Here is an 18,967-nt window from a genome sequence, read left to right as displayed (position 1 = left end):
CTTGGCAAAACAAGCTCTGTCTCCGTCAAGACTTATTCAGAGCTACCATGAATTGAAAGCAGCTTCTGACGGATTTTAAACCATTCAACAAATAGTTTTATAATGAAGAGTAGACCCAACTAAACACCCTGGATTCTTTACACACACATTGAAAGCCAAAAATGTCAAATTTGGACTCATCAAACCAAAGGACAGATTTACACCAGTCTAAGGTCTATTGCTTGTGTTTCTTGGCGCAAGCAAGTCTCTTCTTATTATTGGTGTCCGTCCTTTAGTAGTGGTTTCAATGGAGCAATTCGACCATGAAGGCCTGATTCACGCAGTCTCCTCTGAACAGTGCATGTTGAGATGTGTGTGTTTCTTGAACTCTGTGAAGCATTTATTTGGGCTCCAATCTGAGGTGCAGTTAACTCTACTGAACTTATCCTCTGCAGCAGAGGTAACTCTGGGTCTTCCTCATGAGAGCCAGTTTCATCCTAGCGCTTCATGGTTTTTGCAACTGCACTAGAAGAAACGTTCAAAGTTCTTGAAATTTTCCGTATTGACTGACCTTCATGTCTTAAGTAATGATGGACTGTTGGTTCTCTTTGCTTATTTCAGCTGTTCTTGGCATTATATGGACTTGGTCTTTTACCAAATAGGAATATCGTCTGTAAACCATCTCTACCTTGTCACAACACAACCTATTGGCTCAAACGCTTTAATAAGGAAAGAAATTCCACAAATTAACTTTTAAGAAGGTACACCTGTTAATTGAAATGCATTCCGAAAAAGGTTTAAGAGAATGCCAAGAGTGCAAAGCGGTCATCAAGGAAAAGGATGGCTACTTCGAAGAATCTCAAATCTAAAATCTCAAATATATTTTGATTTGTTTAACACTTTTTGCTTACTACATGATTCCAACTGTGCTATTTCATAGTTTTGATGTGTTCACTATTATTCTAAAATGTAAACAATTGTAAAAATAAATTAAAACCCTTAAATGAGTAGGTGTGTTGGTGTGATATTGCAAATATGGTACAATCCAGGGGTGCAAAGCTCTTGGAGACTTACCCAGAAAGACTCACAGCTTTAATCGCTGCCAAAGGTGATTCTAACATGTATTGTGAATACTTATGTAAATGAGATATTTCTGTATTTCATTTTCAATACATTTGGGAAAAAAATGTTAACATGTTTTCACTTTGTCATTATGGGGTATTGTCTGTAGCTGGGTGAGATGATAAAAAAAACTAGAATTGAATCCATTTGGAATTCAGGCTGTAAGAAAACAAAATGAGGAATAAGTTAAGGGGTATGAACACTTTCTGAAGGCACTGTATATCTGCAAGAAAGTGATAAATGAGCGACTCTTTGAAAGGGGGTCATATAAACATTGCCTTATTTAAAAGAAAATAGCTATCATGCTATAATTGGCATAGTTTCTCAGACCAAATCTTCATTCTGGAATAAACAAAGCAATCTGATCATGCTCCAGTAAAATACACGCTACAGGGAATGCAAAAAAATCGCTTCTGCAAAGCACATAAACATTGTCCAATCAACATCCACACATTGATTTCATTCTTCGGCTCTTTATTCAAACACAAACATAAAATGCTCTTTCAGTGTCTTGTTGCAGGTTGTGCAATGTTCAAAGGTGTGTGAGAGATTAGCATTAATATGTGTGTATGTGTGGGGGGGTCAAGTTTGGACGGTCGTACATATGCAAATAGCCAAGATTGTATATTTCAGGACCGTGGACAGCAGCGATATCGGCAGAGCAATATCTGTCATTCAGCATCACATGACAGTAGACAGCGGCCATCTCATGTGGAGTTGGCACTGGGGAAATCCCATGTAATGAGAAACGAGGCCTAGGAGGCAAAAAGACTGAAGGAGAAGACTCCCACAGGAACTCTATGCTAAACTGTTCTGCCACATTCATTTCAAATGTTACATCTTTCGATTTGTAAATAATAGGGAATACATCTGCAAATAATTGAAACTGACTATTCAAATTACACTGTACAGCTTTAGTGTGTCTGTGCATCATAGGTACAACTGTAAGCAATTCCGTTCTCAAATGTCTGTTTAATGTGAGAGAAAAAAATGAAAAACACCTGTTAGTCCATTACAATGCGGACTGTCATGCATTTGTACTATTACCAACAAGACAACGTGCCATGGAGTCTTATAACGGATACTTTCCAAACACCAAAGTTCCCACGCTGAGCGATATTGTTTACTACACATTATGCATACAATCCAAGTCATACGTTTATTGTCATTTATACTCTTATTTTTAACCGAATATCTTTGCAAAAGTGTTCATTGTGTCAATTCAGAGCTCGGAAATATTGGAATAATGTGCTTAAGGGAACTGACATTCAAGGCGCACAACAGGATAACACAACCACATTTTCAATTGACAATCATTGTTTTAAATGGATGTGGTCGATTGTTTATATATGCCTATACAAATCTATGTATTTAACTTGTAAACCAAGGTTGGATTAGTAGGTCTAAGCAACATGCACCTGGATAATCGCTTCATGAATTGGGACGGGCTCCTACGTCCTCATATACACATTATGACATAATAAAGAGCTTAATCTTTCACGAAATAAAGACATAGAAGCATACCCAATTATACAGGTTCTACACATTCCATTTCTCCATGGCAATAGAATGTAAACATTCTATTTTGCGCCAAACATCGCCTACAACTCAATTCTAAGTGCAGCATATTGGACGACTCCACAGTCATTGATCATTCGCGACTTTGAGTCATTCCTGTTATCTCTAGAGCATCCCGTATATCTATAGCGCTGCATTTATTCCCCATCTCAACATGGATAGGGTTTGGTGCATTCCGGAGTTCACTTATGGTCCCACAAAGGTAATCTTAGGAGAAATTAATTGTAACAGACTGTAAATGCCTGTGCATAATGTGCATAACAAAGCATAATTATTTTCATTATCTTCAAAGGAATTCTGTAGAAGCAGCCTTTATTTTCAGACTCTGCAGGCCTGCTGGGAGGAAACATATTACAATAAACAGGTAAGATTCATCCCACAAAAACATAAACAACAGAAAGAGAGTTGTATTTCAAGACAGTTTAGAGAAGTTGCTCATAAGAGTTCTTAATATCACTTGCAAATTGTCAGGCATGAGCAGTTGTGAAATGTTGCGAGAGGCCCTTCTGAAAGCACATGATATGGTATTTCGTGGCACGGTCTCACACCTTACCTCATCTTGCAGAAGAAGCTCAAGGTCCACTATCTGCTGCTCCAGAGTCAAGGCCAGGTCCCGCCCCATGTCACCACGGAGCACATGAGCAACTGGCTGGTGTCTCAGGGCAAAAAATCCCTTAGGGAGAGGTGAGTACCACGTCAGCACTCACCTTCACTGCCATTCCCTGCCACCAGCAGCACTCCAGGAGGTGTGGGTAAAATAAACAACAGAAAAATCAGGAGCCAGGATAGTTGAATTGCTCTGTGTTTTATTTGAAGGGTGTGGAAGGAAACCCTGGAGGAGGGAAACGACTTCGCTCGGCTGGTAAGAGAATGAGAGTTAGAGACATACTACAAGTTAGTGAGCTCTTTACTAGCCTTTCAACAACTAGTTAGCACAGCAGGATAGATCTGTTGTGAAATTACACTAATGGGACTTCCTGTTTCATACTGCAGGCCTGGGAAGTAAACACTTGCCTAAAAATGATGGACATAGAGCACGAGGCTTTCTGCAAGCTCCGCCGCTCCATGCACCCCACCTCGCCAGCTGACATGTGAGTTCCATGTACTGCCCTGCATATGACTTGATCCATTTATCTACACATCTGTAACTACGCAGAAACAGACTAAGACAGTGTTCTATGTGAGAACATTGCACATCGTTTAGCTTTGTCTTCTCCTTTTTGTTGATTTCAGCGATCCTAAGGTCCACAGCATCGTGGAGAGAGCTGTGAGGAGCATTCTGGGCGAGCAGTCCAATGAGCCCCGTAGCAACCTGCTCAGCCCATCTCAGGTGGTGGTGGAGGTGGTGCCCAGGCTCCTCCTGGCCCTGTGGCTTCAGCCAGAGGAAGGCCATTCAGAGCACCCAATCCTTATAAGCGGGATGGCCGTGGGCATGGTGGCGGCCGTAGTGGAGAAGCTCTCCTGCATGTTAAAGGACCCTTCCCCTCACATCCCTTTCTCCCGGGCTGCTGCTTTTGACTCTGTGCGGTCGATCCTCGGGAGAATCAGTCAGTTCTTCTCCACGGATGACCTCCAGAGCCCTTTTTATATGAGCTCTGTCTGTGCCTTTGTGGCGGACGAGGTGCAGAGCTGCTTCCAGCCCCCTGCAGCCACCCTACCAGTCCCCCCTGTCCTCGTGGTGGCCGTCTCCACCACACTACCAGCTGACATCCAAGCAGGTGAGTAGCAATGATAGAGAGCACTCTGACAGATGCCTGTTCTGATGACATCTTGGTGACTTGTAGTATTAGAACTCATCAGGATTGTGGTTGTCACCCATAACACAGACGCAGACCCAGCTTCCTCCCACCTGGACGTTGTGGACATCACCCCTAACATAGAGGCAGACCAGGCTTCTTCCCACCTGGAGGTTGTGGTAATCAACCCTAACACAGAGGCAGACCAGGCTTCTTCCCACCTGGAGGTTGTGGACATCACCGCTAATACAGAGGCAGACCCGGCATCTTCCCACCTGGAGGTTAAAGACATCACCCCTAACACAGTGGCAGACCAGGCTTCTTCCCACCTGAATGTTTTGGACATCACCACTTACAACCTGGAGGTTGTGGACATCACCCCTAACACAGAGGCAGACCCGGCTTCTTCCCACCTTGAGGTTGGGGACATCACTGCTAATACAGAGGCAGACCAGGCTTCTTGCCACCTGGAGGTTGTGGACATCACCCCTAACATCGAGGCAGACCCGGCATCTTCCCACCTGGAGGTTGTGGACATCACCCCTAACACAGTGGCAGACCAGGCTTCTTCCCACCTGAATGTTTTGGACATCACCACTTACAACCTGGAGGTTGTGGACATCACCCCTAACACAGAGGCAGACCAGGCTTCTTCCCACCTGGAGGTTGTGGACATCACCGCTAACACAGAGGCAGACCAGGCTTCTTCCCACCTGGAGGTTGTGGACATCACTGCTAATACAATGCCAGACCAGGCATCTTCCCACCTGAATGTTTTGGACATCACCACTTACACAGAGGCAGAGCCCATCTCTTCCCACCTGGAGGTTGTGGACATCACCCCTAACATAGAGGCAGACCCGGCATCTTCCCACCTGGAGGTTAAAGACATCACCCCTAACACAGTGGCAGACCAGGCTTCTTCCCACCTGAATGTTTTGGACATCACCACTTACACAGAGGCAGAGCCCATCTCTTCCCTCTTGGAGGTAGTTGACGTCACACCTGAAGAAAGGACTCTCACGATGGCCGTCTTCGCCCCTCTGCCAGCTAACATCCAAGCAGGTGAGTAACACTTAGAGAGCACTCTGACAGGTGCCGTTTGTCATGACATCTTAGTAGAACCTTTCAACTGGCCAGTGTTTAGAACCTACGGTTTGCATTTATTTACATTCTGTCCCTCTTTTCTCCCTTTCCAGAGGATGTTGCTGTGGTCATCCCAGATGTCACCCCACACGTCACCAAGGATGTGACACTGGATGTTCCATGCAGAGCAAGGAAAGGGGCAGTCCGGCGATTTTTTTGCAGTCTTTGGAGGGCAGTGTGCTGCTGCGCCTGCCACAAGGAAGAGGAGGAACAATATTAATTTTTCATCAGACATTCAGAAATGGGATTGAACCATAGAACATTAAATTATTCGCATTATAATTGGACTCAATTCTGCTTTTCTTCTGTGTGCTACTTAATTTCAGAACTTTTCTATAAACTTTCAGTTAGCAAGTGTAGGTTGTGTAAATACCTGGGAAACATCCCAATTTTAATGCTTTTAATAATTTACTTAGTACATTTAAAAATATATATCTTATTTGACAACAAAAAAACGAAGGGGGCTCAACTAATTTGAGTTGCAACCAAAAACATGAATCATCATAGAAAAGGAAAAAGCGCAACTCTTGCTCACTATAAAAATGCATTATTTTATTCAAGCAAGGTTAAAAGATTAACGTTTCGGCCTAGTCTATGACGATATGCAAGTTGTGTTTGCTCAGTAAAAGGGTGACCCAGACACTGGTTCTTGAGGGTTGAAGACAGTGAAAAATGATCATTAAGTAAATGGGGCTTTTCAATTCTTGAATAAAAATCTTTAATGAACATGAATTTAAATACAATTGACTTGAGGATCAAAGCAGGCAGGCTGACTGGCTAGCCCTGAAGGCCCTCTGCCTCTACCTCTGTGTGGTTCATCTCAACCAAGAGGTTGTGTGGGTTGTCTTTCTCTCTGTGGGTATGAATCACTATGACCTCTCCCTCGCCTTGATTGATTGATTGATCAGAAGCCTTCTGCTCTTTCTTGCTCACATGAACAGGAGGAATGGCCTCTGGGGTAACCTCCTCCTCTATCTAACGCCTCTTCCACCTCCTCTTTCTGACTGTGTTCGACTGAGGTCACTCGTTCTCTCTCCCTGGGTGTTGGATAGTTCCTCCTCCTCTGTGTCTTTGTGAGTTTGGAGGGAGTTATCCTGTTCCGGCTCCCTCTAAGGGTGTGCACCGTAATCTCTTTCGGTGTGTTGAGGGGTTCAGTGGTTTTGGAGGGAGTCTGAAATTTGATCTCTAGCGATGACTGTGGGGTCTGTCCCGTGGTGGTGTCCCCCTCCCTCCTAAGGAGGAGCCACTGAGACATGTGATGAGGCCAAGGAAGATCACTCTGCAAGGATGGGATAGGACACATCACAACACTGCTGCTCATTCATATTCAAACACACCTCAGAGTACACAAACATGGACGCCCCCCCCCCCCCCCCCCCACACACACACACAATGAACTTACCTGTACATATCAGAATCATACATTCAACAGCCACCTCTTCCCCCACATGTATTGATCCCCCACCTCAAACATGTTGAGTCAATTCCAGATGCTGAAATGGTGCTGGAATGCAGGTGCAGTAGGGCCTAGTATGTAATACCATGTGTACCCCATATCCTGTGTTTGTGTTGATGTTTTTTAAAATTGTATTTAACTTTTATTTAAACAGGGAGTCACATTGACATTAAACATCTATTTTACAAAAGTGCCCGGTTGCGCTCAAGATGGCGACATGAGAGGGTGTAACATTTCTAGCTGAGGAACAATTTTAGGGTTTTCTCACAAAGTTGATAGTTTTAGACTGCAGTTGCAATTAGTTTTTTTTCACAAAAAATGATATCTAACCATACAATGTAGCTATTTTGAAAAATGTTGTAATTAATCAAACCATTGAAATATATTTTTGACGATTTCCAACGAACAAGCTAGCTATCGAAAAGTGTCAGCGTGTGTAGTTAAGTTAGCCTGCTAACGTCTTCATAGCTAGTAGCATGTAATCAGGACATGACCAAACTGTTGCTGAGATAATGGATGTTGAAACTTCCAAGGAGAAAAGAGGCATTGTTGAAACTCACTCATATGCTTGCAGTGTAAAAAAGGGGGGTGAATGCAACGGATGTGAAATGGCTAGCTAGTTAGCGGGTACGCGCTAATAGCGTTTCAATCAGTTACGTCACTTGCTCTGAAACCTAGAAGTAGTGTTGCCCCTTGCTCTGCAAGGGCCGCGGCTTTTGTGGAGCGATGGGTAACGACGCTTCGTGGGTGGCTGTTGTTGATGTGTGCAGAGGGTCCCTGGTTCGCGCCCGTGTCGGGGCGAGGGGATGGTCTAAAGTTATACTGTTACACGATTCATACCCGAATACCCCAACCAAGGAGCAACTTCCAAAGAAGCTGAGAAGTGATCCATCAATGAGCCAGCTACAGTACAACATCGTCCGCATCCTCACGACTAAAATCAAAGAGAGCGCAGATGACATCACGAATTTGGTGTAAAAGAACACTATCAGTATCGTTAACCTGAAGAAATTGATTGATTTCAGTGCTGAGGAAGTAAAAACTCTGAAGCAGCAGAACGCAACATTGAACATTCAGGTTGCAAAGCAGGGGAAGAAACTGACTGAAATGGAGTCAAAGGTAAACGAGAATGACCGGTATAGTCGAAGATGGAATCTTCGAATTTATGGAATAGCAGAAAAATCTGACGAGAACATCAAAGCAAGAGTGAAGGACATTTGCAGAAGCTCGGAATCGTCTGTGGCCGATAATTGAGAGAGCAAGGAAGGAAGGGAAAAGTACATACTTTGCGGGAGCTAAGGCTTTTGTTAATGGAAGGGAAATTCACGCTGACGCCTAGATTGTTGACTGCTGGACTTATCAAGTGTGGTGTGCAGGACTGAGTTTTATTTGCATCTGATAAAATTTTATATTTCTTGAGGAATGAGCATTGTTTGTGTGAGCCAAACTTATTTTATTTATATATATTTTTTTATGGCAGGGAAATTCACACTGACACTTAATGTTAGCTAGATGGTTATTCATTTTTACCAATCTATGGTACAATGTTATTTGCAATTGTATAAAAATATATATATAATTTAGGTCAACCACTTGCGTGGTGCAAAGGACTGTTTATATTTGCAACTAGTAAGAACTTTTCTTTTTGTGAGACCCTGATTCATGTGAACGTATACAAGTTTAATATTCTTCATATAGTCACTGTGATAGTAAATGTTCATTTCTGTTTTTTCTATTAATGCCAGGGGAATCTGTAATATTTTGAAAAGGAAATCTTAATTTTTGTATTGTAAGGGTAAGAGTGCCGACTTATTTCATTCAAGAAACTCATGCCTGTTCCACAGATACTGCGTTTTGGAAGTGTCAATGGGGGAATGATATTTGGTACTAATCGGTCAGCAGGTGTCGCTATTTTAAAAGGCAACTTTAAGGGTCATATATTGAGTCATGAAGCAGATAATACAGGGAGATGGATTATACCATTTGTAGATGTCAACCATGTTCAATTCATTGTTGTAAAAACTTATGCTTCCAATGTCAAGTAACTGTATTTTATTTAGAGACATTGAGAGGAAAATAAGTAAAATTATGTCTACATTTTCATTGGCAAAAGTAATATGGGGTGGAGATTTTAATACAGTTTTACATGATAATCTAGATAGATTGTAACGATCGTCGTCTTCTTCGGACGAGGAATATGAAAGATCGGACCAAGCTGCAGCGTGGTATGTGTCCATGTTAAATCTATTACAACTGAACACTGAAATACAAAATAACAATAGTGAAACAACAAAAATCGAAACAGTCCTATCAGGTGACACAACACAAAACAACTACTCACCAACACAGGTGGGAACAGGCTACCTAAGTATGGTTCTCAATCAGAGACAACGATAGACAGCTGCCTCTGATTGGGAACCATACCAGGCCAAACACAGAAATACAAAACATAAAACAAAACATAGAATGCCCACCCCAACTCACGCATAGACCAAACCAAAATAGAGACATAAAAAAGGAACTAAGGTCAGGACGTGACATAGATGGCCTCCTAAGGATAGCAATTCTGTTTGTGAGATAGACATATATTCCTTAAGGTTAGGTGTTCTAGATATTTGGAGACATAAGAACCCAGATAAAATTATGTTTACATGGAGTACCAAAGATTTATCTATACAATCCCGAAATTGATTTCTGGCTGATATCTGAAGATATGGCTGACAAGGTTGATACAGTCTCGATTGAACCATCGATTTTAACAGACCACAAAGGGATCTCAATAAAGATAAATATGCATGGTTTGTCAACAACAAAAAGTTAGCAAAGGTTACTGGAAAATGAACAAGACTTTACTAGAGAATGATGTATGAAGTAAAATTAAGTATGAATTAAGTATTTAAGAAGGAAGTAGCAGGAATTAATGATAAATACTGGAATTGTGCCTGTGTTATGAATACGTTTGGAAGTTACTGGGAGCTAATGAAATTTGATTAAGGCTTTTGGCTATTTCAATGGGGAAAGAAATTGCTCGTGCCAAGAGAGAAAGAATATGACATCATAAAGGGAATAATGGATTATACTAAAAACAGTGAACTAACTAATCAGGAATTACTGGAGCTATCATCATTGCAAATGCAGTTAGACTGTATCTACGAGGAAAAGGCCCGGGGAGCGTTTGTAAGATCAAGACGAAAATGGATGGAAGAGGGAGAGAAAAATACAAAATATTTCTATAATTTAGAAAAAAGGGCATGGGAAAAGACTTCCATATGTAAATTAATGATACTCCCAATAAAAATCCAAAAGAAATCTCTCAGCATGTTGCCCAGTTTTATCAGAATCTGTATACATCAGCCCAGCCAACTTCCAATATGGATATTTTCTTAGACAATGTAGCAAACATTGCTAAGAAGATAGATAATGATTTCAGGGATTTTTGTGATGTTATCTGAAATTGAGATAAGACTGTATTAAGGTGTCATGGTCGTGATAATGGACGGACCAAGGCAGAGCGTGTGTTGAGTTCCACATCTTTATTTGCAGTGAAAACTTAAACAAAACAATAAACATACAACGACCGTGAACTACGTGGTGCTGAATGCACTCACACAAAACAATATCCCACAAACACAGTTGGGAAAAAGGGCTACCTAAATATGATCCCCAATTAGAGGCAACGATAACCAGATGCCTCTAATTGGGAACCATACAAACACTAGAAAGTCACGCTATGACCCATAGAGAACCCTCTGGGTTCTCTATGGTTAGGGCGTGACATAAGGACAATAGGTCCCCTGGAAATGATGGTTTAATAAGCAAGTTTTATAAAGCATTCAATGATAAATTGATTCCTTTCATTCTTGCTATGTTTCAAGAATCAATAGAAAAAGGGGAGTTACCGGCTTCCTTAAAATGGTGTCTAATACTTGTATGTTTGAGAAAATTGAATTATGAGATTTCTGTTGATTGAATTTGGCGCCCTGCAATTTCCAGTCCTAGACAGGTTAATCAGACTCACTTTGACTTTATATAGTGTACCAAGAGATGTTCTCTCGCTTACGGCCATACCAGCCTGAGTACCCCGATCTCGGAAGCTAAGTAGGGTCGGGCCTGGTGAGTACTTGGATGGGACACCGCCTGGGAATACCAGGTGCTGTAAGCCTTTTGTCCACTAGGATGTGCTCTTGCATTATTTCATCAGTAACACTGCCTTGTGTAATCATTTGATACTGAATGTTTATTTGACTAAATTAATCTTGTATGGGCTAGTCTCCCCTGTCCTATTAATAGGATCATTGATCCTTTTGTTGTCAGGGAGCAACTGCCTTGAATTTATAAGACAAATAAGAATATTGTTACTGAATGCAGCTTGTGTGCTTTGTGCTCCCTACCCTGATCAAAGGAAATAATGCTGGTTAGTGGAACTGGACTGGTGTCTGATGGCCGTGTGTTTTCCATGGTGGAAATAAAACCCTTTGTCTGTTTTTTCCCACAAGGCTGAAATATGTGCCCTCGCCTTGAAATGTAAGCAAGGTTTGTTTGTATTTCATCCAACTATCTGTGCTACAAAGTGATGGCTACAGTATATGCAATTTCTTCCACTTTTTGAGTGACACAAAGTTGAAGCTGCTTCTCTAATATGTGAAAAAGCAACATCTGTTAATCAGACTCACTTTGACTTTATATAGTGTACCAAGAGATGTTCTCTCGCTTACGGCCATACCAGCCTGAATACGCCCTTCCGGTTTGGAAAAGTGAGACAGGGGTCGGTGATAGAGCTGTGAGTGAGTGTTTGCTTGAGAGCTTTTTTGGTTATGTTTCAAACTTTTTCAAAGTATAATTTAGATTTTTGCATTTGAATAAGTTCAAGTTTGGTTCGTTTTTCCCCCCTTGCAGTTTTGCTGCTAGGAGAGCTTTGGGGTCCTATTTTGGTTTACTATGACGGACAACATGCAAAGACTAACGGAATGGACAAGGACAAAGGCAATGCACAACGGAAAAAACATGGACCTGAAGGTGGTTTAACCCCTCCATACTTGACCACACAATTCCAGAGACAAAGGTATACCTTCCTTCCAGAGAACATTCTGGTGTGTGTTGAGATTCAAATACATTTCCCTGAAATTCAAATTAAAAGGTTATTGTAAAAAGTATTTTTTTGTAGCATTGGTTTAGTTCTACATTGTGGGTTTAATTTAATTCAATCCTCATTGTTACCAAAGAATGAAGGGAGTTGTGTAATTTCCTTACAACCTTGTCTTTATTTACAATACTCATATGTTTTATATTTGGCAGCATGCCTTTTATTAGGCACTACAACAAAAAAATCAATAAGCAGAAAGAAAACATCACTCAGTTATATTGCTACAGTGCATTGAGTGCAAACATTCCAACGGATTCCATACTTGCTCAAATCTAATATATATTTTATTGCACAATAATGTGACTGTCACTTTCAGTGTAATCAGCAGCTCTGCACTCAACAGACCCCTAGTTGCATTCTGGTCTTGCGGGTTGGTAAAACTGAGCAAAATCAAAGAAATACTGCAGAACGAGACCTTTTATCCATGTATGGAAAGGATTTCTTCAACTTGCATCAAAACTACCTTCTAGTCAACTACAAACCCACTGACAAGTAAGGGTATCCCCACAGTCCATCTGAAAGTCCCTTATCTACAGCCTAACACCAGCAGCACATGACAAAACTTCTACAAGTGACTGACCTCACTGTAGCCTCATCCCAGATCTCTTTGTGCTATATAGCCATAATGCATATGGTTGCTGTCAGCTATACAACACAAACATCTGGGTCCAGGCTAAATGCATGGGTCTTCAAGCAAACTATCGGCTTGATGCTTCATCTGATAAATTGCTGAGACAACACTGCTCTGTTGGTTGAGAAGCAGAACCACATACCAACAAACTTACTGAAACGGTTCAACACATACACATAACAATATCCTTTATGTATGCATTTCCTTCATCAAATCTAAACATTCCTATCTATTACACAGAGATTTAGAGTTATCAAAGCATATACAGTTGAAGTCAGAAGATAACATACACTTAGGTTGGAGTCATTAAAACTCGTTTTCAACCACTCCACAAATGTCTTAACAAACTATAGTTTTGGCAAGTTGGTTAGGACATCTACTTTGTGCATGACACAAGTAATTTTCCAACAATTGTTAACAGATTACTTCACTTATAATTCACTGTATCACAATTCCAGTGGGTCATAAGTGTACATACACTAAGTTGACTGTGCCTTTAAACAGCTTGGAAAATTCCAGAAAATTATGTCATGGCTTTGGAAGCTTCTGATAGGCTAATTGACATAATTTGAGTAAATTGGAGGTGGACCTGTGGATGTAGTTCAAGGCCTACCTTCAAACTCAGTGCCTCTTTGCTTGACATTATGGGAAAAATCTAAAGAAATCAGCTAAGACCTCAGAAAAACAATTGTGGACCTCCACAAGTCTGGTTCATTCTTGGGAGCAATTTCCAAAAGCCTGAAGGTTCCACGTTCATCTGCACAAACAATAGTATGCAAGTATAAACACCATGGGACCACGCAGCCGTCATACCGCTCAGGAAGGAGAAGCGTTCTGTCTCCTATAAATGAACGTACTTTGGTGCCAAAAGTGCAAATCAATCCCAGAACAACAGCAAAGGATCTTGTGAAGATGCTGGAGGAAACGGGTACAAAAAGTATCTATATCAACATAGCCTGAAAGGCCGCTCAGCAAGGAAGCCACTGCTGAAAAACCGCCATAAAAAAGCCAGACGACGGTTTGCAACGTACATAGGGACAAAGATTGTACTTTTTGGAGAAATGTTCTCTGGTCTGATGAAACAAAAATAGAACTGTTTGGCCATAATGACCATCTTTATGTTTGGAAGAAAAAGGGGGAGGCTTGCAAGCCAAAGAACAAAATCCCAACCGTGAAGAACGGGGTTGGCAGCATCATGTTGTGGGGGTGCTTTGCTGCAGGAGGGACTGGTGCACTTCACAAAATAGATGGCATCATGGTAGGAAAATTATGTGGATATATTGAAGCAACATCTCAAGACATCGGTCAGGAAGTTAAAGCTTGCTCGCAAATGGGCCTTCCAAATAGACAATGACCCCAAGCATACTTGCAAAATGGCTTAAGGACAACAAAGTCAAGGTATTGGAGTGGCCATCACAAAGCCCTGACCTCAATCCTATAGAAAATGTGTGGGCAGAACTGAAAAGGCATGTGCGAGCAATGAGGCCTACAAACCTGACTCAGTTACAACAGCTCTGTCAGGAGGAATGGGCCAAAATTCACCCAACTTATTGTGGGAAGCTTGTGGAAGGCTACCCGAAACGTTTGACCCAAGTTAAACAATTTAAAGGCAATGCTACCAAATACTAATTGAGTGTATGTAAACTTCTGACCCACTGGGAATGTGATGAAAGAAATAAAAGCTGAAATAAATCATTCTCTACTATTATTCTGACATTTCACATTCTTAAAATAAAGTGGTGATCCTAACTGACCTAAAACAGAATATTTTCTAATATTAAAGTGTATTTGGCTAAGATGTATGTAAACTTCTGACTTCAACTGTATGGATACCGAGGCAGTTAAAATAATAGGGAAAGCAGAAGAAAAGCATTCAAAACCTTCCTAAAATGATTTCAGCATAGAGCAATGGTGGCTTGTCTTACAATAACTCATAGTAATGAATAAATTAGCAAAACTTCTGTTCATGAATACAGTGTTAAGATTACATCCTTTCAGTACAGCAACAAAAACAGTTGTCCCAACATTTTACTTTAATGTTCCCTTTTACAAAATATAATTTCACTTTTAATTAGTTTGGAAAGGGAGGATTAATTGTTATATTTATTGAAAGAAAAGATAGGTAGGTAGGAGAGTGTTATACTCAATTCAGCCAGTGTTATATTGAGGCATTCTGGGTATCTGGAGGGGTTTGGCAGTAGGGTTGTGCAAATAGTTTAGAGCTTCTTTGATGCAGCCATCCCAATGAGTGCAGCCAATCCAGCGACGCCAAGGCCGACTCCTCCAACTATCCCTCCAACTATCGCCATGCCGACCAAACCATCTGGGGAGACAAGCAAATGTTTTTGGCCTAATATATATAGCTACAGTTGAAGTCAGAAGTTTACATACACTTAGGTTGGAGTCATTAAAACTTGTTTTTCAACCACTCCACAAATTTCTTGTTAACAAACTAGTTTGGCAAGTCAGTTAGGACATCTACTTTGTGCATGACAAGTAATTTTTACAAACAGATTATTTCACTGTATCACAATTCCAGTGGGTCAGCAGTTTACATACACTAAGTTGACTTTGCCTTTAAACGGCTAGGAAAATTCCAGAAAATTACGTCACGGCTTTAGAAGCTTCTGATAGGCTAATTGACATAATTTGAGTCAATTGGAGGTGTACCTGTTGCTGTAGTTCAAGGCCTACATTCAAACTCGGTGACTCTTTGCTTGACATCATGGGAAAATCAAAAGAAATCAGTCAAGACCTCAGGAAAAAGTTGCAGACCTCCAAAAGTCTGGTTCATCCTTGGGAGCAATTTCCAAACGCCTGAAGGTACCACACTCATCTGTACAAACAATAGTACGCAACTATAAGCACCATGGGACCATGCAGCCGTCATACCGCTCAGTAAGGAGACGCGTTCTGTCTCCTAGAGATGAAAGTACTTTGGTGCGAAAAGTGCAAATCAATCCCAGAACAACAGAAAAGGACCTTGTGAAGATGCTGGAGGAAACAGGTACAAAAGTATCTATATCCACAGTAAAAACGAGTCCTATATGGACATAACCTGAAAAGCCACTCAGCAAAGAAGAAGCCACTGCTCCAAAACCGCCATAAAAAAGCCAGACTACGGTTTGCAACTGAACATGGGGACAAAGATCGTACTTTTTGGAGAAATGTCCTCTGGTCTGATGAAACAAAATAGAACTGTTTGACCATCATTATGTTTGGAGGAAAAAGTGGAAGCTTGCAAGCCGAAGAACACAATCCCAACCGTGAAGCACGGGGGTGGCAGCATCATGTTGTGTGGGTGCTTTGCTGCAGGAGGGACTGGTGCAATTCACAAAATAGATGGCATCATGAGGGTGGAAAATTATGTGGACATATTGAACAAACACCAAGACATCAGTAAGGAAGTTAAAGCAAATAGGTCTTCCAAATGGACAATGACCTCAAGCATACATACAAAGTTGTGGCAAAATGGCTTAAGGACAACAAAGTCAAGGTATTGGAGTGGCCATCACAAAGCCCTGACCTCAATCCTATAGAAAATATGTGGGCAGAACTGAAAAAGCGTGTGCGAGCAAGGAGGCCTACAAACCTGACTCAGTTACAACAGCTCTGTCAGGAGGAATGGGCCAAAATTCAACCAACTTATTGTGCGAAGCTTGTGGAAGGCTACCAGAAACGTTTGACCCAAGTTATGCAATTTAAAAGGCAATGCTACCAAATACTAATTGAGTGTATGTAATGTTCTGACCCACTGGGAATGTGATGAAAGAAAAAAAGCTGAAATAAATCACTCTACTATTATTCTGACATTTCACATTCTTAAAATAAAGTAGTGATCCTAACTGACCTAAGACAGGGAATTTTTACTTGGATTTAATGTCAGGAATTGTGAAAAACTGAGTTTAAATATATTTGGCTAAGGTGTATGTAAACGTCAGACTTCAACTGTACATTCAAGCAAGCCAATCCCCGTAGAGTATTTATCAAATTTCATACTTACACATTTTTAAAGCGTAACATTTCTGTTAAACTACACCAGGTGTTCAAACACACCTATGGTTGTTTTGACTGTAGACTTAAATTGTACCTACTGCTATGCATATAACATTGAAGATTAATCTTCAATACCAAATATTGCTGATGGATGTGTGGGACACACATCTTACAGTAAACTCCTGATTGACCACTCTACCCTACCCTGGTTGCCATGTCTGTTTCTGCTTTCCTGCCAACTCTTTATAGAATTGTTTGGCATGACAGTGATTTACAAGGAGTTGGCATGATAACACAAACATACTGGTACTCAGACTAACCCTGACCTCACCTTTCCTCATGGCCTTCACTATGAGCTTCTCCAGATCCAGAGCTTGCGTGTTCCCTGGTTCATTCTTCAGGAGGATCCGGATGCATTTCAGGCCCCTCTCATACTCCTGTGGCGTGACATCAGGGATGGATATTAAGCGTTGCCTTATTGCCTGGGGCAAGTACACTGAACATACTTTGAGGTTACCCCATTGGGTAGATGATAAAAACAACCAAACTGCTAATAATTCTAGTAGTCTAAAACTGGTCTTTCTGGTTCCTCCCCATTGTTTAATTGAAAGACATACAATTTATGGTAGTAGGGAAAGTTGAGCTGCTCTGGTAATGTTTTTACTAATAACAACCAAAAGACAAAGAATTCCAGCACGGATCTTTCTGATTCCTCCCCTGTAGGGGAAAAGGCAGGCAATGTATTTTAGAGTGTAAATAGCTATTTTACAAGTGATCATAATCTTTGGGAAACAAAAAAACACTCCCGACTTGCCAGATGGGAAAGTGCCTTTCAGACTTTAACATCAATCCCTGGACATGGTCAAATTAAGACATAATTGTATCGCATGCACCCATCAACTGTTTGTGAAGCCTACATCAGCAGTTGACACTAAGTGCTTTGCAGTAACCCAGCCTAGACCCCCAACAGCAAGTAGGACAGTGGCAAGGGTAAAAACTACATTCACAGCACCTTCAGTTTGTAGTTTCCAATAGCCAGGTAAAACAAGTAGTCCCTCTGGTCATCCTTGGTACCCTTGTGAACCAGCTCTGTAGGGACAGAAAAAAAACATTAGCATCTCTGTTCACTTTCAGTTTAAATGGTGGGGGTGTAATGTTAGTAGCCTGGTCCCATATCTGTTTGGCATTCACATCGATCATAACAGTCGGCTATATGCACAATCATATATGTGACTAAGCTAATGAGTCGGTGTCCAATTGATGTTTTACCATCCAGCAGAACGATGCCCTTATTGATGTCATCTGGGAATTTGCTCCTGATCAGACACCACGCATACTCAAACTTTGTGTCTTTGGTCAAATCCCCTTTAGCCAACTCTGTAGAATACTTCTTCTCAAATTTCTGCAAAAAAAATGTCCAGCAATAATGGCTGATGGTGAATGATGCAATGCCGGCTATTAAATTGCAATAATGGTTGAGCTTATGACACGTTCTCTTAGTTAGCTAGAGCTTCGTATTGTCGCTCACATCTGATTCATTAGCTATCTCCAAAAACATGGCTAGCTTGCTAGCGAATAATGCTATCTAGAACCACTGTATAACATAACTTTAATATCCAAACAACAACGACAGGCTAGTTAACGTTAGTTAGAAGCTACAGTAACGTTAACTAGCTAACGTTAGTTTACGTTACTGTAACTAGTACTGAATTGGCCTCGATATTTCCAATAAATGATACCCCGATAAGGCCAAATTAAACGTTCAATGTCAGCTAGGTCAAATCGCCAAAGAAGCCATGTAGGATGAATAAAACTTACCAAGAGATCCTCTGGTGAAACAACATCACAGACGACAGCCTCCATGTTTCCGGATGAAGTAACAAGGGTGTATTCATTACGCAAATTCTGTTGCAAAAGTTTCGCAAAATAAACCATTTACTCAAACGCTCTTCAAAGTGGGTATGGTTTCCACACGTTGCCTTTCCAATCTGAATAGTCCGACGTTTTTGGCACAAGCTGCGCATAAATGATAAATTCTTCCATGTGAAGTCCACAGGGTTCCTTCCAACTTCTTGCTTATTTTTTGAGGAGAGACAGGACTGAACAACAACTTCAGTTTAATAACTAAATAGAGCTGTTTGGAGTAAACGGTTTCTGTTACAAAACGCTTAACAGACGAA

At 41.1% G+C, this 18,967-nt stretch overlaps 2 protein-coding genes and 1 pseudogene across 2 annotated transcripts; 2 read left to right on the top strand and 1 right to left on the bottom strand.

The window, feature by feature from the left end:
* The first annotated feature begins 3,583 nt into the window (after window positions 1–3,583).
* LOC139538003 (uncharacterized) lies at window positions 3,584–5,781 on the top strand. The gene is made up of 4 exons (XM_071339928.1): window positions 3,584–3,770; window positions 3,913–4,397; window positions 4,812–5,480; window positions 5,615–5,781. Exons 1-4 carry the CDS (start codon window positions 3,700–3,702, stop codon window positions 5,779–5,781), a joined length of 1,392 nt encoding a protein of 463 aa, XP_071196029.1. The 5' UTR covers window positions 3,584–3,699.
* Window positions 5,782–11,071: 5,290 nt separating this feature from the next.
* LOC139538076 (5S ribosomal RNA) lies at window positions 11,072–11,179 on the top strand (annotated as a pseudogene).
* Window positions 11,180–12,258: 1,079 nt separating this feature from the next.
* On the bottom strand, window positions 12,259–18,804 carry LOC139536779 (mitochondrial fission 1 protein-like). Its single transcript, XM_071337389.1, has 5 exons — window positions 18,606–18,804; window positions 18,057–18,189; window positions 17,800–17,876; window positions 17,119–17,224; window positions 12,259–15,114 (listed from the first exon to the last, which is right to left on the bottom strand). Exons 1-5 carry the CDS (start codon window positions 18,720–18,722, stop codon window positions 15,008–15,010), a joined length of 540 nt encoding a protein of 179 aa, XP_071193490.1. The 5' UTR covers window positions 18,723–18,804; the 3' UTR covers window positions 12,259–15,007.
* Between the last annotated feature and the right edge of the window lie 163 nt (window positions 18,805–18,967).

The sequence above is a fragment of the Salvelinus alpinus genome, chromosome 13 (assembly GCF_045679555.1).
Source record: "Salvelinus alpinus chromosome 13, SLU_Salpinus.1, whole genome shotgun sequence".
In the NCBI taxonomy this organism is placed as follows: Eukaryota; Metazoa; Chordata; class Actinopteri; order Salmoniformes; family Salmonidae; genus Salvelinus; species Salvelinus alpinus.
The sequence above is the reverse complement of the archived record's forward strand: the minus strand, read 5'-3'. Positions and strand labels throughout refer to the sequence as shown.

What these genes read in the sequence shown, in the direction of transcription:
- LOC139538003 (XM_071339928.1), top strand. Translation starts at nt 3,700, where the DNA reads ATGATGGACATAGAGCACGAGGCTTTCTGCAAGCTCCGCCGCTCCATG. An exon ending in CCCACCTCGCCAGCTGACAT is followed by an intron (nt 3,771 to 3,912) that starts GTGAGTTCCATG and finishes TGTTGATTTCAG; the next exon opens with CGATCCTAAGGTCCACAGCA. An exon ending in ACCAGCTGACATCCAAGCAG is followed by an intron (nt 4,398 to 4,811) that starts GTGAGTAGCAAT and finishes ACACAGAGGCAG; the next exon opens with ACCCGGCTTCTTCCCACCTT.
- LOC139536779 (XM_071337389.1), bottom strand. Translation starts at nt 18,722, where the DNA reads ATGGTTTATTTTGCGAAACTTTTGCAACAGAATTTGCGTAATGAATAC. An exon ending in GGGCATCGTTCTGCTGGATG is followed by an intron (nt 17,877 to 18,056) that starts GTAAAACATCAA and finishes CTGTCCCTACAG; the next exon opens with AGCTGGTTCACAAGGGTACC. An exon ending in TTGGAAACTACAAACTGAAG is followed by an intron (nt 17,225 to 17,799) that starts GTGCTGTGAATG and finishes GTCACGCCACAG; the next exon opens with GAGTATGAGAGGGGCCTGAA.